At 41.5% G+C, this 19,698-nt stretch overlaps 1 protein-coding gene across 1 annotated transcript; it reads right to left on the minus strand.

Moving 5' to 3' along the window:
• Positions 1 to 79: 79 nt before the first annotated feature.
• mfsd2b (major facilitator superfamily domain containing 2B) lies at positions 80 to 18,005 on the minus strand. Its single transcript, XM_046060565.1, has 14 exons — positions 17,670 to 18,005; positions 13,531 to 13,656; positions 13,289 to 13,413; positions 10,294 to 10,417; positions 8,459 to 8,537; positions 8,153 to 8,334; positions 6,734 to 6,824; positions 5,517 to 5,638; positions 4,945 to 5,028; positions 4,626 to 4,709; positions 3,579 to 3,688; positions 2,113 to 2,256; positions 1,685 to 1,861; positions 80 to 414 (listed from the first exon to the last, which is right to left on the minus strand). The coding sequence occupies exons 1-14, from the start codon at positions 18,003 to 18,005 to the stop codon at positions 366 to 368; spliced, it is 1,833 nt and encodes a 610-aa protein (XP_045916521.1). The 3' UTR covers positions 80 to 365.
• Positions 18,006 to 19,698: the final 1,693 nt, after the last annotated feature.

A 19,698-nucleotide genomic window follows, 5' to 3' on the forward strand; every position in this document is an offset into this window, starting at 1 on the left:
TTGTTTGTTACTTATTTTACTTTAGTAAAGAAACACAACAAACACATTTATTCAGTCTACCTACCAACCTCTACAACATTTATTCATTTCATATCATCAGCCCTCAGTAATCATACATCATAAATAAATAACAGTGTTGTAGAGCTAAACACAGCAAATAATGATACACATTCATTTATATAAATTAGATAATCTTATTATATATTTATATATCCAAGATAACTGTACAGTACATGTGATAAAACAAAAATGTTTACATTAAAAGAATTTAACTATTTATCAGTGTAATATACACTAATGAACAACTTTCCAGCTGCGTCACTGGAATACGTGGCGTTGTGAATTCACCCCAGTCAAGGTCCAGGTCACACGTTACTCAAATCTTCAACTGTTCTGGAGCTGATGCTCTGTTTCCTGTTGGAAACATCAGTATTAATGCGTTACATTCATTGCAGCGGTGGGAAGTACATTTACTCAAGTACTGTACTTGAGCACAATTTTGAGGTACTTGTATTTCCATTTTTTGCTACTTCATACTTCTACATTTAAGAGGTAAACAGCTATGGTTATTAGTTAATTTTCAAATGCAAAACATATAATCACTTTACAAAATGTTACACATTGTCATATAAACTATTCCACAGTATATACAGCAGTAAAAATTCACTCCAACTTGACCAAATACAACATTTAAGTACTTCTTTCATGTTAATGTTTCAACAATGATGATCCAATAATATATTATAACACTGGCAAGAGACAGTTTAATTTCACTTTTTATACATTAAGTACATTTTGCTCATAAAACTGCTGTACTTGTATTTCAGTAAAATTTGGAAAACAGGACTTTTACTTGTAATGGATTGTCTACATCGTGGTATTGCTACTGTTACTTAGTAAATGATCTGAATATTTCTTCTAGCACCGATTAATAGTATATTAAATGTTTTTAGTATCATTGGCACAATGGCACAGCTGAACAGGCTGGCTTTGTTCCACAGTTCAGATGTTTAATAGGAGGGAAGTAATGGCAACGATAACTTAACAGTTATGTCCTCAATGTGGAGATCCTCATGATTCAGTTTTTATATTTCTATTTGATGACATCTCTTTCACAAGGCAGGTTTAAGTGTAATCTCTTTTTTGGAACATAAATTGGCCACAGAGAGGAGCTAACCGGCAATAAAAATATCATGGACTAGAGGGGCACTCCAGCAATTTAGAATTACATTTCCATAAAGTTGAGTGACTCACTGGAGTCACATTACAAAAGAATTATGTTTAAAATCAAACCAACAGTGGCAGAGATATCCTGAATTTTATTTTCTAATATGGGTCAAGCTCCAGAAACGCTGGACCCAATAATCCCATAATGCCACATAATGGCAACTTTAATTAGAACCGTGATGCCTCTTAAGTGCCCACTTTTTTCAGAAACACAGTTTGTAATGCAGGCTTTCTATTTTGTTGTGTTTTTATTTTAAGTCTCTAATCCCAGTCACACTTTCCAAAGGAAAAGTGGCCCTGTCATCAGGATAATTTTTTCATCCTTTAGGAAGCTCCCTCCTGAGCTACAAAAGACAACTGATAATACAACTGAACTTAATGTTTGAACTCGGTGGAGTGCTTTAAAGACTAATGGTTTGTGTATTTTTTCAGGTGTACATTTATGATTTCTACTAACCGTAGCTCGTCCAGGCAGACTTTATTCCTGAGCCGTACGTCTTCGCTGATAGGATAGAACAGTAGGATCAATAACCCTGTAACGATGAAGGCCACTGGTGCGGCACCAATCAGCAGCTTCAGGGTGTACACTACAGGAGCGGGCTGCTTGCAGGCGCCAGTGTCGTACCCTGCAAATCTACACACACACACACACACACACACACACACAAATGCAGAGATCCAATTTAAACACAGGTTACAGGAAAATCGACATGCTGCCAGACGCTGCTGCACTGCAAATGAGCAAAACTCGACAGCTTTCACGTGATGAATCATACTTCAGGTATGGGGTTAATGCATTTTTGCAAGGTATCACGACACACTAAGTGCAGATGCAGAAGAGTGTGTAAAATGAATCGTGCATGTGTGATAGAAATGCAGACTTACTCCAGGCAGAGGGTGGACACTCCCAGGGAGATGCCAGCCGCGAACTTGGTGAAAAACACGTAGAACGAGTAGAAGATGGCTTCATGGCCTTTAGAGTAGGGGTTGACCAGTCTGAAGTCATCCACCACATCTGGCAGCATAGACCTAAATACACACATACATGCAGAGTTGAATACACACCAATCTGTGGGGTTTTTTTTGTTTTTTTTATTGTTTTTTTGCAGGATTTTGTGGGGATGTGTTCTTTGTTTTTAATACTCAACATCACACTAAGCAGATGTGTGCCCAAGTCCTCCCTCAAGCTCTTACTTTAATCATCTTATACAACCACTCAAGATGGTAGCAGCTGATGATGTCTACTTATAGAGCTCTGATAAACCGGTGGGCTAAAATTACAGAGCTAATAACACGATTAGATGATGAGCAGCAGGGGCGGTACCACTTGCCTTCACCCACAGACAGGATAAACAATCGGCCCCTACCAAAGTAAACATGCTCCTGTGGGAGGCCCCTGTAATTTGGGGCTTGAGGGAGACGACAAGAGATGAGTGAGGAGCGGAGTCGACCGTAAAAAACGAACAGAAAAAAAGTGCTTTACCTCTGGTGTTGTATTAGCTCTGTGATGGTACAGATGTATAGTAGACACCGCCTCTAATTCATAAAGATTATATCACTTTCATGACCGTGACGTGACCCAAACAAATGGACAGGGCCTTCTAGGCACCAAGTCACCACTAACAGCATGTTGGTACAACTAGTGTGGTTTGACTAATGACACTTTGCATCCAATCAAAGGGAAATGATGAGCGGCACAACCACTGCACAGACAGATGTATAGCAGGGTCTGCAAGTACATAAACAATGTCAGAGGCTTCATGGATTTAGAATATTTTAAGGATGTACATTTATATTCTTATGATATAAAGTGAGCATTCTTCTTTTAATCCTCATTGATGAGGGCTCTCCAATGAACTTGGCTCATGCCATGGAGACACCCTGGACAGTCCCAAATAGAGTTGAGACAGGCAGATTCTCAGACTCACATTAAAAACAATGGGCACCATCAAGTCTCCAGTCTACCTAGCTTGCCTGTTTTTGAACTGCTAAAAGGAAACTGGAGCACATGAGATGAAGAAGAAAGTCCAGCCTTAAAAGTTATATTTTAAGTTCCACTTTTAAGGCTGTGTCTAAATAAGTGTATTTAAATAATTATTGATCTTATATGTTCTAAAAAAAAGTGGTATTTTCCCTGAGGAATAAGGTGGAGGAGACTATTCCCAGAAAATGGTGGTAGTGGATCTTCACTGAAAACCATGAGGATCTAGCATATCTGGAGCTGGAAAAATCTAAAGACAATAACCCAGGCAATGCATACCCTCCTTGGTGGTTTCTCCTTTTCTTTTGGACAATATATTTAAAGGGTTACAATATAAAAGAATAAGTGATGATATGCTCTGAAGTCTTACCATGGCAGCAGGAGCGAGGCAGCCACACTGAGTCCAGAGGAGACAGCCACAACGTAGGCCACGACAACATTGGGGATGAAGACCAGCATCAAGGTGAAGGGCATGATCCACTATGATAGATAGAGTGATAAAAACTCTTAAAACTCTCTCAACTTAACAAAAACAAATAACAAAACGACTTTTTCTGTGATTAAGACAATGACATTCCCAACTTTCTCCACAAGATGGCACAAACATCATAGTGTAATAGCCGATGTTAAAGGAGACCTATTTACTGCATTTCCAGTCCTAAATTGTAGTTATGTGACTCCTGTATGGCAGCTTTGCATGATTCAGAGTTAAATAAAAAACTTTTTCTGTCTTATACTGGCTCTTCATGTAGGCCTTCATCTCAGCCTCTGTCTGAAGCAAGCTGTAGATGCTACCATCTACAACATGCTGATAGATTGGTGAAGACCTGAAGCATGTTACCAAGTTCAATCACTTTTTTTTCCAGATTGAAATACATGCTGTTGTGCAACGTAACACAACAGGCTTTGAGTTATGTTGTGGTGTCACAACTGTTACCCAATCAGCTGCGATAAGTTTGCAAACACAACAGTGTTAAAAAGGCAGGAAAATGCAGCGTGCTTGCGTACACAACATGGTGTTCGAGGCACACCGTTTGTGTTGAAAAAAAACGTTTTGCTACGTTTTGTTGCCACTGAACTCGCCCCAGTCTGTTGTTGTCGCAGATGCGGTACAGACCGACTGAGCGTAGCTGTGTGGAGCAAATGACCATATATGGAATACCGGCTCCGTCTAGCTCCATGTGTCGCAGAACGGAGCTGTTGGTAGAAAAAGCTGTTGAAAACACAGCGTATGAGAATAGGAGGAAATCTGAGGTTTTTGCTCACAGGGATATCTTTTAAATACTCATAATTTGAAGCTTTGGCCATGTTTAACATGAACATCTAACACTGTAGATAACTCATATAATATGGAAAAGCATAACAGGTCTCCTTTAAAAGCCGCTCTTGCAAACCAAGCTAACAACAGCATACTCACTGTGATCCCGCAAAAAGCTGCCGTCTTCTTTCCAAACCTCTGCAGAAACCATTGCCACAGCGGTATGCTTATCACTGCAGAAACCTGGGTAAACATGAGCAAGCAGTGTGTGACGAATATTGTTTGGAAAGTGATTCAGTCAAGTAAGTGGGTCTGAAATTTAAAGAAAACAGTACTTAGGGGGAAGTTAAGAAGTTTGCATCGTCGTTGTAAGTGTGTGCAAATATGAAACGAGGCAAGCTGCCTTTATTAAAATGTTCATTACATAAAAATATCTTTAGGTACTTGTGAGGTGAATGAGTGATTAAGATGTACTCACCAGGATGGTCAGCACAATATTTTGGAAGTGATCCCTCAGGTCGGCAGCGTAAGTGCAGAAGAGGACAAAGTTGCTCTGTACCAGCTGCAGAAATCAGAGATCAAACATTCAGATAGTCATCCTCATCTTGTCTACTCAGCACTGTCGCATGGCACTCAGCACCAAATGAAGTGACTGGAGGAGCTGCTGACGGTGTTGGTGCAGCGTTTTATTCCCATTCCCGGCTCACATGGATGACAACTGACACCTCCTCGAAGATGAGAGGGCAAAAAATTTATAGAAATAGAGCCGATGGAAAAGTTGGAAACAGCCTAAACCCGAGGCGTCAAAATGGAAGCAGTGACCTATAAATTACAGATAAACAGCGAGAATCTGCTGCGCTGCTATCACTCTCAAGAGTCCTGAGACTTGCTTTAAACCATGAGCTTTCAGTAAGTGCTCTTCTGCATTGATCAAATCAGCATTGAGCGTCAGCAATTCTTTCGCATAGTCAGGATCCAGGACTGGCTGCATTTACTGAAACATCGAGTGTCATGTCTGAGAACTGCTTTATAAATATATTTTCCCTTTACCTGAATGGCAACAGTGATGAAGAGGAATGCAGCAGTTAGAGTGAGGTATGGCCCGTGTCTCATTACCAGGAAGAAGCCCTTATGGAACGGGATCTGCTTCTCTGTCTTTGGGGCATACGGATCTGAAACAGTTCCAAGGAGTGGAGTATGAATATGAGTATGCAGCGAATAACATGCAGTAAGAGAAAGGCAATGGATTTGGTCACTGCCCCTGCCTTGAAGTGGATGCAGCGAGAGTTGCCATTTATAGTGTAATAAGCCTCCAACAAAGAAAGACATGGACTGCAACTGTCAAATACAGAAACTGTAAAATATTAAGACTTATCTTAAGCCTACAATCTGATCAATATGCCAAATACTGGAAACAATTGACTGTTTATATATGTGTAGACACTGTGTTGTCCATGTCAGCCTGCTTTAGCTTGAAAATATCAATAAAATGAAGCTGCAGCAAAATAAATAAATAAATGCACACCTACGTAGGTCTTACCAGCTCATACTGAAACCACTTTAGGTTGTACTAAATACACCTGCAGTAAATTCAAGATTTCTTCTTAGGCTTTTTTGTCTTTATTTGATAGCTTGCATGCAACAAAGCTTTCCAGTCAATATAGAACTGTGAACGTTGCACTTATGTAGTATATATCTTAGACCACTAGACCAAAGGGATGCTCCCAGACTACTCATTTTGTCCCCAGCTACACTGGTTTAAATCCAAAATGGGTTTCCAAATGTGGACTCGCTCATTCGGGCTGCAACTTATGGTCATTTAGATCATTGATTTATGTGCGGAATATTTTTACTTAACCTATAAAATGCTGAAAAACCTAAAGACATTCAATTATGCAAATGCTATAAAAAAAGTGAGAAATGCAAGTCGGGAAACTGAGACTAGCTAATGTTTGGCATTTCATATATTATTTAAAGGGGTATTCAAGCATTTTAGTATTAGACCAATTTTTTTTTTAAAAGAATGGTTAAAATCAAAAACCTCGTTTGTAATAATGGCTTTAAAAATCTTATGTTTAAGTTTATGTTAAGCCCAATCTGAGATTACATCATCAGGGTTTTGTTTTTTATACAACTGTTTTGAAAGGATGAATAGTACTCTGTGATGAGTAAACTGAACTTTAAGTGTGAAAATACTGAGTATGACACTTTAAACTGTTAACTGTTTCCTCCCAACAGTTCTCAGACACGAAAACGAAAAGTCTCACCATCTCTCTCTTTGACTCCCAGGAACATCACCACGGTGCAGACGAGAAACACTCCTCCTACAACACCAGCAGCTATCATGTACACCTCCTTCTGCAGAGAGAAAGAACAGACATGTAGTCTTCATCAATGCATCTCTCCTCACACAGCCAGCACAATCCAGTCTATTCTGAGCGTTTCCTCAATCTTTAATTCATTAAGTTCTCAAGTGTCTAAAAAAAAGTGATTCACACGCTATACGTCCATTTTGGAAACAAATTGTCAAATTAGGTGTCCATTTTTACTGAACTGATGAACACATTTATTTTGTTCTTGTCATTTCTCATCAGTACATGATTTATTGCGTGTGACTTTCTGTGTTGTTTTCCACAGCAGTTTAAACTCCACCATGCACATTTCACTGTACAAATACAAGCATAAACAGGAAGAAACCTCAAGTAGATCTGTATCGACCTAAAATACAGCCTAAACCGTTTAATGCCGTGTCCCGGCAGGAACTGCCTTAAACAACCTCTGTTTGTTTGCTATTTTTCCATGTGGCTCAGCCCAGCGGTCCATTATTATTTATGCACATCAAACACTCTCTGTTTCCGAGGGCAGACCTAGTTTACCCAGACGGTGCGCCACCCTCACAGGCGACCACGGAGGAATTTAGCGGGTGGCTGCAGAGGGTTTGGCGTGGTGAGTGGGTTGCCCCGATAGGGTTAACCCAAAATCCATTGGAAAAGAGCCATTTGAAGCCCAAATAGCTGCGGTGCAACCATAATCCAGCGCAAGACACTTTGGACTCTTCACTCTTCATCTTCACAAAAAGCCCTATTGGGGATTTACAGCAGCAGTCGTGTTTATTCACAGCTATGCAAACTGAAATGTGGACGTGAATGTGTCCTATCATGTTCCTTTCCCTCTAACTCGAAGCTAAGCTGCAGCCACGGTGAAGTAGACAAATATTTCCAACATATTGAATCTGGGGTGCTTTCAAATGTTCTGGGTGAGATATAAATAGACCTAATGACTTACAGACTGTGGAGACCCCTCAATGTGGGGACCACAGTTTGGAGCCTGATGTGAGGGAGGAACCCCCTTTGTGGTCATGAGAGGGGAGCTGGCTCAGGATGTCGGGTTCGGATATCAAACAGTGGCATCTCCTTTCAATCCCATGGGTTAAAATGTGAAGCCATTTTGGATGTCAGAACCTGTAGACAGTCTGTAAACATGGACCCAATTTCGAAACAATTCTCCTTTTCATTCAGCGCTGCTTCTTTCAACCTCGGATATTTATCAAAAAGAAACTGCCTTGAGCACACACCGCAGCTCCAAGTTAAGTGAGAACGCTTATGACAGTCCAAGTTATTTTCAAACCAACTGTGTGGCCTACTTTGAGCACACCTGGGCTCCTGGCTTGGCACGGTGATACTTACAGAGTGTGACAGGTAGTCCTCGGAGCGCACCAGGCTCTTGACGATCTCTGCCCCAGTGCTGTTGCCAAGGTAACCGGCAGACATGTTGTGAGGCGGGCAGTGCTTCAGAGTGTGAGCGCTGGCCACAATCTGGCCCTGGATGGCAGCGCCCACAAGTGTCCCCAGCACCTCCATTGTCATTCCTGGCATCATACAAATAAAAGATCCAGCTATCAGTTACAGTAGTTCAAAGTAATTCACACATTCTTTATCTGAACAATTGAGAGGCAAAGATTAATTCAGCGTTGCACTCATTAATAACCTTACGGTAGGCAGTGGCTGAATCTCTTTCCTTCTGGTCTGTGCTCAGGAACATGGTGAGAGCAGAATAAGGCACGTGGAAGCACTGTAATGGAGCACAAAGACAGTCATGGCTTGGGTGAACATATAAATACAAGTCTAGCACAGCAGCAGTCAAACAATGACAGTCTTATAAGGGTTGAGAAAAGTAATGATTTTGAGTTTTGTTTATTAATTAAAAAAATCCCACTATTCAATGGGTTGCCATAAAATTTTATACAGACATTCATACTTCCCACTATGACTCCTAATGACTTTGGGGATCCCCTGACTTTACCTGCAGCGCCATGAGGTTGTATTTTTCACATTCACATTAATGTTCCCTTCTAGGTGAATTTTAATCACTTTGGTCTACCCTTAACTTTTCATACAGAGCCATCATCAGGCCAAAATTTCAATTTGTCCAACACTGGTTTATGACCAAAATACCTGCTAAACCTATGACATTCCCATCAGTGACAGCGTTGTCTTGTGTAAAATGCTAATTAGCAAATGTTAGCATACTGTAATGCAAAACAAAGATGGTGAACATGGTAAACATTATACCTGCTAAACATCAGCAGGTTAGCATTGTCATTGTTAGCATGCTGGTTTAGCATTTAACTCAAAGCACAGCTGTGCTTCAGTACAGCCTCACGGAGCTGCTAGCAAGGCTGTAGACTCTTGTAACCATTCACATTTGACTCACAATGAAATGGGAACACCCTATATATCTTTAGATGCCCTTTATCTACATTTGCCTGCAAAGTATACACTGTATATGTATCAAAAGCAATCTCTGCAGTTTCCATGTTGGCGGCCAGTGCCAGCTCTGTGTTGGCCACCTCTCCCAGAGAATAGGCGAGCAAACCAAGTCCTGCTTCACTTTATAATTTACACAAGGGCTCAGTCAGCACTGCGGCCAAACAAGCATGCATAGCCACGACGAAAATAAGCATGGCAGTGAAAGGATTTTTTTTCAGCCCGCCGGTTCTATACAGCATGTCATTTATGGGGCCTTTACTGGATGCAAACATTTATAGAATGGAACCTGCCTAACTGTCCACTAAAGATGGAAGTGTGGACCGATAAATCTGATAGAAACCCATTACTAGTTGATTACATAAACAGATGATATTTTGCATCCTAACCTCTGTTTACAGACTGTGACCCTCTGAATGATAACAGCTGGCCTTTCCCGGCTAACTTCACACAAACACACACCCTGAGACAATGAAGGAAGGCTAAAAGTGGTAACCAGCATTTACCCAGCAAGAGGTTCCTGGCAAGACTGACCGTATACTTATCAAGTAGTTAGAATGACATGCCATTACAGCTCGCCGCAGTGTGGCCACAGCGGTCTACACGCTCTGTAGCACATGTTATATGGGTTACCCCAGAGCAGAGCAGAGCAGAGAGGGAGAGAGATGAATAGTCTGGACCATAATAACAAAAGGAAACCTAAATAACTACACTTCCCCTTTGAGGTGAGGTATCTAAGAGCTTTGGGCTCTAATCTGCTGCACGTCTCACAAATCAAAGCATATACCCTACCAGGAGTTGTCGGATTCTGGCATGAGATCACTGTAATCATCTCCACTTTAAACTTTGTTGTTTGCAATGTTTGCTGCATTTTATTTATATGTTATGAAATGTGTCATGTGTTGACTATGAGCTCCATCAATCAGAGCTTTCATCTCCAGTTTCCAGTGTCACCTCTCTTGTACTGCACCTGAAATCCTGCTGAGTTATCTGAGGCATGCGCATGCCACTTCATATTTCCTAAACATCAAACGCACCCCTGAAAGAGGACTCATACTTACGGTGATGAGGGTTTGGTAGAGGCAGTAGAAGCCTAGGTACCAGATGAACCTGCCGCTGATGAAAGGAGGAACAAACCAGAGGTAGAAGTAGGAGACCACCAGAAACGGAGTGCAACCAACCATCCTGAAAAACAGACATATGTCAGGTGAGGCTCATAGGCGAAACACTGAAGTCAACTGTGAATTGGAAGCTATCCAAATTTTCATAAAGGAATTAAAGGTTTTACTAAAAGGTTACAATTATCATGTTTACATCTCATAATTTGCTTCAAACTGTTATGGTTCTAAGCTATCTGCAAGCAACCATGATCACTATTTTAAGCTGTCAGGGATGGCAGTGGTTGTGTAATGCAATTTTCATAGCAGTGCAGTGCTGAAATCAGGCCATATTTCTGACAGATTACAGTGAGGCTAAGCTGACTGCTAAATGATTATATTTTTGTAAGTATGATAGGAATCTGTCCTGGGAAATACCACAATATTTCAAACCCAAATAGCATTTAAAGATCTACACTCACACACACACACACACACACACACACAAATACATGAATATGCAGTACACACTCAAGCGGACGCAGCAAGTGATTCTGCTGTGTTGTGCTTTTCTCAGAACTTGGAAGCGATACGGTATATAGGCCATGTATAATTCATAAGTAAACAACTGGTGTGTGTCATTATGGTTAAAGCGAACAGCTGTGTGTTTCACAATAAAGCGAAAATGGGCAGATCATGGATGCTCAACAATCTAACTCATCCACAAACACCAATATATCCTCCACTTTCTTCATCTTTTTCTTTAAAGAGCAAAAGTAGTTTGTTTGTCACGTCGTCTAGAGCCCGGAACAGCTGTAATACCAGCTCATCTACAGGTAGAAAATGGGACGGATGAAATTTTGGTGACTGTGACAAAAGCTGCAGGGGCTCTGACCTCTGACCCTGCTTTCCACCACCAGGAATTATAAACAGAGAAAGTGGGAGAAAGAGGTAGAGAGAGGCAGGGAATGGTCATTTCTAGCATCGTCCAGCCCACCCACCTCACTCTCCTCCTGATTGTTTGCTTAAACAAAGGCGGCTGACAACGCTGGTGCTGCAGTATTGACCGCTTGGTCATGGGAGCAATGAAAGGGCCCCGGGGTCGTTGAATGGGACAGTTAGAATGTTCCTGCAAGATGACTGTGTTCGGGGACGAGGCAACAAAGGCACGTGCGCAAACACACACATATTTTCTCACACATCAGGCATGCATGAATGCACATTCACACCTGCCCCAATCATTTGCAAAGTCTTAATTAAACCAGAGCAGGCTGACAGGAGGCTGGAACGTACATTTCTCTGCTCCCTGGCTTGTTCAGGACTCTTGCAGCATGTTAAGTAGATGATGTGCAGTGGAACAGAGGGGATTTAGAAAAGATCTGGTAGGTCTCATTAAATACAATCTAATGTAAGATTAAAACAGTGCCTCCCAGTCTTTTTTGCTTGTGACCCCCTGCAAAACAAGCAGTATCGTAGTTGGGGCCCCACGTCACAGGTTTCGGATGCCTATCAGTTGTTAGCAGTTCCACCACAGAGTGATTTCTCCTCTTAACCTCTCAGATGGTTTCATTTAAATAACTGTTTGATGCCAAAAGAGTAGAGTTATCCAATATTTTACAAAAATGCAAGGATTAGAGAAAAATTCCACAAAGCGATTACAAATGTGTGTAGCAGAAATTCTGTGCCCCGTTAATCATCTCACAACCACCCAGACAGGGGTGGGCCGAATCACCCCATTCTAAAGAATTCAGGGCAAAGATACACATCGCTTTATGTCTGCCTGTGGATGTGACAGCCACAGGGGGGAAAACACACTTCCTGCTGGATGGGCAGAAGGGACTTTCCAACCAGTGTTAAAAAACGGAGGGAGTGTCTTGCAATCTCATCACAAATACTGATGAACACACATTTAAAATGCCCAGATATACCGCACAAAGTATTCACATGAACACACAAGCGAGACCACACATCCACCTACAGCTTCCCGGGGGTAATCAAAGCTGATTTAACAGCCATCAGCATCTGTCTGCTATTGAGCGTGGCTGGCCGGGCCACAGAGGACTTGGTCCCCCTCCAGCACTGTCAGCTTGTGTGTAATCTATGGTTTATAATGCAGTAGGCATTAGATACTGAATGTGTAATCACAGTAAGTGTCACGCTATGTGTTCAAAAGACATACACTGCATACACACGCGCTTATAAAATCATCTTTGAAAATGGGGATTTATGGAAATGTTGGTAATAGCTTCATATAATCCATGAGCATAGAGTCACAAAGTAGAATTGTACTTAATGCTGTGGGATACCGAGCGACATCTTGCAAACAAATAAAAAGAAAGCTGGATAATGCCCAGATGTGAAATGGGGTGTTACATAAATGTGATAAAATGTCACAGAGTAGCACGGTGGCAGATGATTTACACAAGAATGCAGATGAACTTGCTTGTCTATTGTTGTCTGGAATCAAAAGGCCATAAAACTGTCAATGTCCTTGAAGCATCCAGCATGTAGGGCTCATCAGAAGGAGCGTCGGGAACAGTGTAATTAAACCGCAGTGGTTGTTTAACCACCATCCGAAACTGGAGCACATGCATTGCTTTTGTTTTGATTTTGTACAAAAATTACCATGACATTGGGGACGTGAAAACCAAAACAAATTTCATAAAATGTCGACAAATTACAGTCCTATATGCTTCGCTGGAAGTCAAGAGCAGCATTTCACCGTGTGTTTACTACAGAATGGCCTTAGTTTGCCATTTCTCATCATTTTCTTTTGTGTCAATATCTTGAATGCAACAATAGTCCTTCCCTAAAGTGTTGTGTTATCATAAATATTTTTGTGCAATCACATGTTTTGTCAGTACGGCCTAGTCCTACCTTTGAGTCAATGACAGAAACATAAATAAACAGTGATGGAAAAATACAGGAGAATGCTTCATAGTGTGCGCAAGGAACTCACCAGGGCATGAGTCTGCCAATCTTGGTCCATCTGCTCTTTGTAATGAAAAAACCAACAACAGGGTCAGTCACTGCACCCCAGGTTTTACCAGTGAACAGCACCATGGAGGCCTGGAAGGCGTTGATCTGCAGAGCAGAACAGCAACAGACAGAATTAAAAACACATGCAGGCACAAAACTCATGTACTACCCATCAATTCATATGTAGGAGCCACACACACTTTCTCATTCTCTTTACATTACCTGAGCGATATCGAGCAGGTAGATTTGCAGGAAGAAGGCTGTGGCGCTGGCAGCCACCTCCTTGGGCGCGCCGCCAATGGCGAAACACAGCTTACTGCATAACGACAACTTCTGGCCCAACTCAGTCTGTGAAGACAGAGGTGACAAGGGAGAGGAAAAAAATGTAAAAAGATAATAGTGTCCTCGTAGGTCAGGCTGCTAATGAGCAAATTAACTTTTCTCCACTGCAAGCATTCTGATTAAGACTCTCATTCCAAGTGGGAATGGGAAATAAAGGATGCCACACACTGAAAAATGATTGCTGACACAAAACATGCACAATAACTGCTTACTGTTGATGTTTAAACTAAGTTTGAGGTAACTGCTTCCAAAGGCATTTATGGACACAAATTGTTTGCGAGTCACATATTTGTGATTGTAACCGTACAATCAAGGCAACAGCCTATATTACGTAAAGAAAAAGAATATTTTTAGATCATAGTCAGTATGCATTTATTGCTTATATTTTTTTAGTCAGACTTATTCCTGGAACAGGAAGTCAGAAGAATAAATGAACAATGTGTCATTTTGTTAGCCAATAAGGATGGATGATTTAGTCTTAAGTCAGCATGGTAAATTGTATGTTTCCGTTACACAATTGACAATGAAAAATATGCATGTTTGGACTGAGTGTAACTGCATATAGTATTTGAGACTGAAAAATCTATACAACTGAACAAAAAAAATGTTGCCATCTATTCTAGAAAGGGCAGAGCAAATTCCTACCTAAACTTTAGTCTGCTTCCCAGACATGCCAAAGTGAAGTAAGGTGTGTCGCTCTCAAATAAATTACAGCCCGATGACTCAGAAGTAGTGAATCCTGTAGTCACTCATAGTCTGAATCCTTTCAAATTCTATTTTTGGTGCCCTTAAAATAACATTCCTTCTTCATTGTCATATCGCAACGATTCAGCAATTCAGTCGGATGTAAAGAAAAGCACAGTAGTTGCTGAAGTGCTACCACGTCACACTGTATTTGCTATGATGTACAGTGTGTGGACATGGTGATACATTCTTTTTCTCCTGAATTTCACTCCCTTGCAAACACACACATTGCCTCCCGAATACAACCTTAATTCGTCTATCTTCCTGTATCTTCGTCTCCCTAAATGACAGGTTACTCTGGCAGACAAGAAAGATGTTCATGTGTAAAACATGTCTAAGTGTGTGTGTGAGACCCTCTACCCGCTCTTTGCATTGTGGTCTATCTGTGCAGACACTGAGGCCACACGGAGGAGCCTGAGAAACCCGCCAAGTCATCCCCAGCTCTGTTTCCCCACACTGTGCCCTGCTACAACCATCAGGCACGTGGCTTCATGTGTGACTTTGTGTGTATGTTCATGAGTGCAGAAAAGAAGAGCAAGCTTTCATCTTCACACATGAATAAGACGACTATGCATATATATCCCCCCGTTCCTGTTCCTCCTTTCTGTATACACAAACACACACACACACACACACACACACGCACACAAACAGTGTCACTCCACATCCAGGGGCCCCAGCTTGGCCCACAGCTACTCTTCTCAGAGCTTTATGAAAGAAGGAAATCACCAAAGTAACCACAGCCACAACCGACACACTGTTATTATCCGGCTCACGTTTTCTCTTCCTCCGTTTTTCACCTCATCAAAACGCGGAAGGGTTCGAGAACGACAATTACCAGGATGGAGGTGTGTAATTACTCAATTGCAAGACAAGCGGGTCAGAGGTAAGTAAAGGCTGCGCAGCGGTCCCGACTTCAAAACTCTCTCTTCTTCCACTCTCACTGCAATTACCCCTAATTGGAGAGAAAAATTAAAACTCTTTGGTGTCTGGAGAATGCTGCTTAACTGATGATGTGCAAAAATACTCCCAGCACGGCTCTCTCGTTCACTCTAAACTCTTATTCTTTCCCTCACAAATTCATACCCTCAATCTTTCATCACTGAGTTCTTATCATCAAAGAGGATAAACAGGATATCCCTTCTACTGTTGTCTGGGTGCACAAACAACATATACACACAATTCAACACACACACACACATTTATATACAGAAACACTGGCTCAGGGTAAAGGGAGCATCTGCAAAGTTCAGACTGTCAACAAGCAAAGGACAAGGACAGATAAGACTAATCTCCAAAGTTAATGAATCCTTAACCGTCAGAGGAAAAACAATTTCAAATGCCTGAACTGCACAGCAAGTCATTTAAATCAGGATTGAGGATAATTCTACGGCAAAGAAAAGAGAGGAAAACTGTCATTTAAGCTATATTTTCTATACTGACTGTCTGCATGCTAAAAGTTAAGCTGGTAAAATGGATACTTTAGTGTCGTCACTTCAGATTTTGGATTATGAAAAGTTGATTATGTCAGTGATTGCAGCAAGCCATCAAAATGTTAACAGTTGAAGATGACACTGGCTAAACTGCAGGGAATCAATCCAAAATCAATAGATTGCCTGGGGTACAGACTTCATAGCCAGCCATTTATTTATTCTCTTAGAAAAGCTTCATAGCCATGGATATTGTCAGAGTGACAAAGCTCTGTACTTTTGTGATGGACTGGGAGGCTCCTCGTGTGGAATTTGCTGTAGCAGTTTACTGACTATGGATGTGTCATGTAGTCTCATTCACACAGGGAGAAACCTCTATTTAAGACACGTTAAGTCATGGTTGTTTCCTTTGATATTCATGAAAACAATGCCAACCACAATGAACGCTAGTGTCCACTTCAGTCCCTGCTTTGTACCAACTACGTTCCAAAAGTGGCTCCAACAAGAGTGACTACAGCTGTAAGGTCTTTGTGGCAAGAAAGAATGGAGAATAAAAAGGAAATAACCAAGTTTTCATCTAAATTTAGCACAGACTTTTTTGCTAATTTCCAGAAAATCGGCTAAAGAAAATGCTAATTAATGTGCGTTTCCATCTACAAACTGTTATGTACATTTTAGGAATTGTGCACTTTGAGATAAGCAAAAGCTATATTTTATCTCTTCAGAGGAGCAGAAGCTCCATGTACACACAAACAAAGTTCAGTGAACTAATTTTACATTACATTTACTATTAAGTATGGATTATTTAACTCACAGCAGGGGAACTCATGTTTTACAGTGCTAGTAAAGCAAAGTTCTGCCATCATCAGGGGAAAACACTGATTTCTTTTGAGTTCAACTGAGTCAACGTAAAACAAAAAACGCTGCATATTAGATGGAGGTTTGGCAGAGATGAGACAGTTGCCAAACTGGTTAGATCGAGTGATGTCACACTGTTTCATTGGCACCTTGAGCCAGTGTAGCAAAAGAAAAAAATAGTGACTAACTGCCATGGTATCACATTACGACAGTATTTGAAATTCTGTCTGCATCATAGAGTATCTACCTTAATAAAGAGACAATACACCATGTAAAATGTCTTTCATTTCCTTAGTTTTAAAGCCTGTGGGCCATGCAATCATGAAGCGCATCAATCTGAACACACAAATAGAAACCCACTCTCACACACACAAGAGGCTTGCTTACTTCACAGACTTATCACCTTCTAGCACTCATATGGTAATCCTCATGTAGCCCTCATTGAGCTAAATAACGCTAAGATAAAAGAAAAAATGAATGGAAAGTTGCAAAGTGAGTGAGCCATTCCTTTCTATTGTCCATCCACTGTCTCACTTCCTATTATGGCTGTGATTACAACAGTCTTCATCACCACAGTCCACTGATAACGCCTGCATCAGAAAACACTCATCTAGCAGTGGTCATCCTATCAATTAGAACAGCCTTTCTCAAATGAAAACAATCAACTTCCAGGCTTTAAATCTGCTATCTAAGGGGATTACAGTTCACAGGAAAACAATGCAGCTGATTAATCACAAACAGACAAGCGACTAAAGAGATCACACTTTCCATCTTGTCTCTCTCGCCATCCAATCACGTGAAGCCACTCACACAAACTAAGCCGCAAAGACACCAGATGAGATTGAAAATATCACTCAAATTTAGTGCCTTACTGTTCAGCAAGGGTCCAAACAAGGGTTACAACTGTGTGATTTAAATTACTGCCATGACGTGTGACAGCACCTTGTACAACAACACAAAAGAAACACCAAAGACAGGTGGTCTTACCTGCTGAGGAGCTTTAGGGAACAGCGGTTCATTGGGCTTGATGAGCTTCCCTGTAGAGCCCTGCGCTCCCCTCTCTCCTTTGGTCATGGCTGAGAGGCTGTGTGTGAGGCGACAGCCAAACTTCTGCGACTGTGTGTGTGAGGTGAAGTGAGTGTGACTGTGACTCCTGGTGTGAGCGAGAGTGCGAGGAGCCTGCCACTGGGTGGTGTGTGTCAGAGGGTGAAACTGGATGTGGCTCTGACTCCGGGTGTGTGTGTGGTGGATGTGAGTGACGGCTCCAGAGGCTGGGAGCTCCTCCTGCTCCTCTCTGACAACTCTGCCGCTTTCTGCCGCCATTCACATGCTGTTGTGCTCTGGAATGAGGCCAGGAAGAGAAGGGCAAAGTCAGACAGGCAGTGCAACAGACACATATGCAAAAAAAAACAAAAAACACATACATAGGCTGCACACACACACACACACACACACAAACTCAATGACAAACATGTAGCCTACTGCAACATACAGGCACATACACACACAGGTATGAGCTCAGACAAAAATCTGCTGTTTGGATGCATGCACAAAAAAACGCATAAATAGGACAAGAGTAGAGATGAAAACAGACGAAACAAGAAACCATACACATACACACACATACACTTTAGCAAAAATTTTAAACACATAGCCTAGTAAAAGTAAAATGTCCTTCAAATTACCATCGTCTGCTGTAGGCTATTTGACATCTTGCACACACTGGCCATGATTGAGAAAGAGCAAACATGCGACGATGTCCCGGGCAGGAGTGCGTTGCCTGCCCTCATCTTACTATTACCGTAAGTGCATCCATAAACAAGCGCTCTGAACACCTGATAAGAACCATGAAGCCTTTTTTTTAAAGGAGAAAACACAAATATCATCTTACCCCGTGTTGGTGGAAAAGCAGCCGGTGCAGTCAGCGGTGCAGTTGGTTAGTTAGTTAGTTAGTTAGTTTGGTGAGTGCGGTGGTCTGGCAGTCGGTGAGACGGACAGGATGAGAAGGAGACTGCGGAGGATGGAGATAGTCTGCGCGTCTCCGCTCTCGTGTCTGCAGTGACGGAGCTGCGACCTGCAGCGGCCGTGATGGTGTATGACACAAGCTGCGTGGATGTGGGCTAGCATGTGCATCTGTGAGGAGATTATGGCAGAATGGTTTGACACCAGCAATATGTGTGTTGTGGATGCCAACTTACTGTAAGAAGACCATGCAACAACAACAACTCTGTTATTGTATGGATGTAGCAATAGTGTTATACTGTGGTATTTTTAATTTCATGTGATAAACAATACTGCAATATTACTATAATATTCAACACTCGATAAAAGATAAGATTCACATCGATACCATACTCTTCTTGGCACATGCCTCTTATGATAACACTCCACGCTTGGTGACACATTTGTTTACAAAAAAGTTGCGTCCATCTCATATTTGTTTAGAGTGTTCTTGCTATCCTCCCACCGATAACATTTCAGCCGTGACTGTCACTTCCCATGAAGCGGTGTGGTTCAAGAGGAGGAATGGCAAAAATATAACCTGTTTGGTTTCATTGCACTCAGAGAGAGTTCCCGAAAGGTGTGTGAAAAAAACTCAACAAGAATGTGCATACATATTTCCCACACTGCTACATCATTCATCATAATTCAGCCAAATTATCCTCATCATTACAGTGTAAACTTCAGTCTGTTTTACATATAAAATAATACAATCAAGTACTAGGTTTTATGTGTGTGTGTGTGTGTGTGTGTGTGTGTGTGTGTGTGTGTGTGTGTGTGTGTTATTATGGCAATGTCATAGTTGAGGGACTCACAAGAAACGGATTACTGAAAAAAGAATGGTGAAAATAGAAGCAGCAGAGGGTAAGATATCCAGCCTTTTAGTCCCCAGAATCAGTTGTGCTCCAAAATCACTGGATCCTACATTTCCTATAATGCAACTGGATAGCAGTCTTGGTGTTATTAAAGCCTGCTTACACCAACATTTAAAAGAATAACATTTAGCAGCAAAATC

The sequence above is a fragment of the Micropterus dolomieu genome, linkage group LG10 (genome assembly GCF_021292245.1).
Source record: "Micropterus dolomieu isolate WLL.071019.BEF.003 ecotype Adirondacks linkage group LG10, ASM2129224v1, whole genome shotgun sequence".
Classification (NCBI taxonomy): Eukaryota; Metazoa; Chordata; class Actinopteri; order Centrarchiformes; family Centrarchidae; genus Micropterus; species Micropterus dolomieu.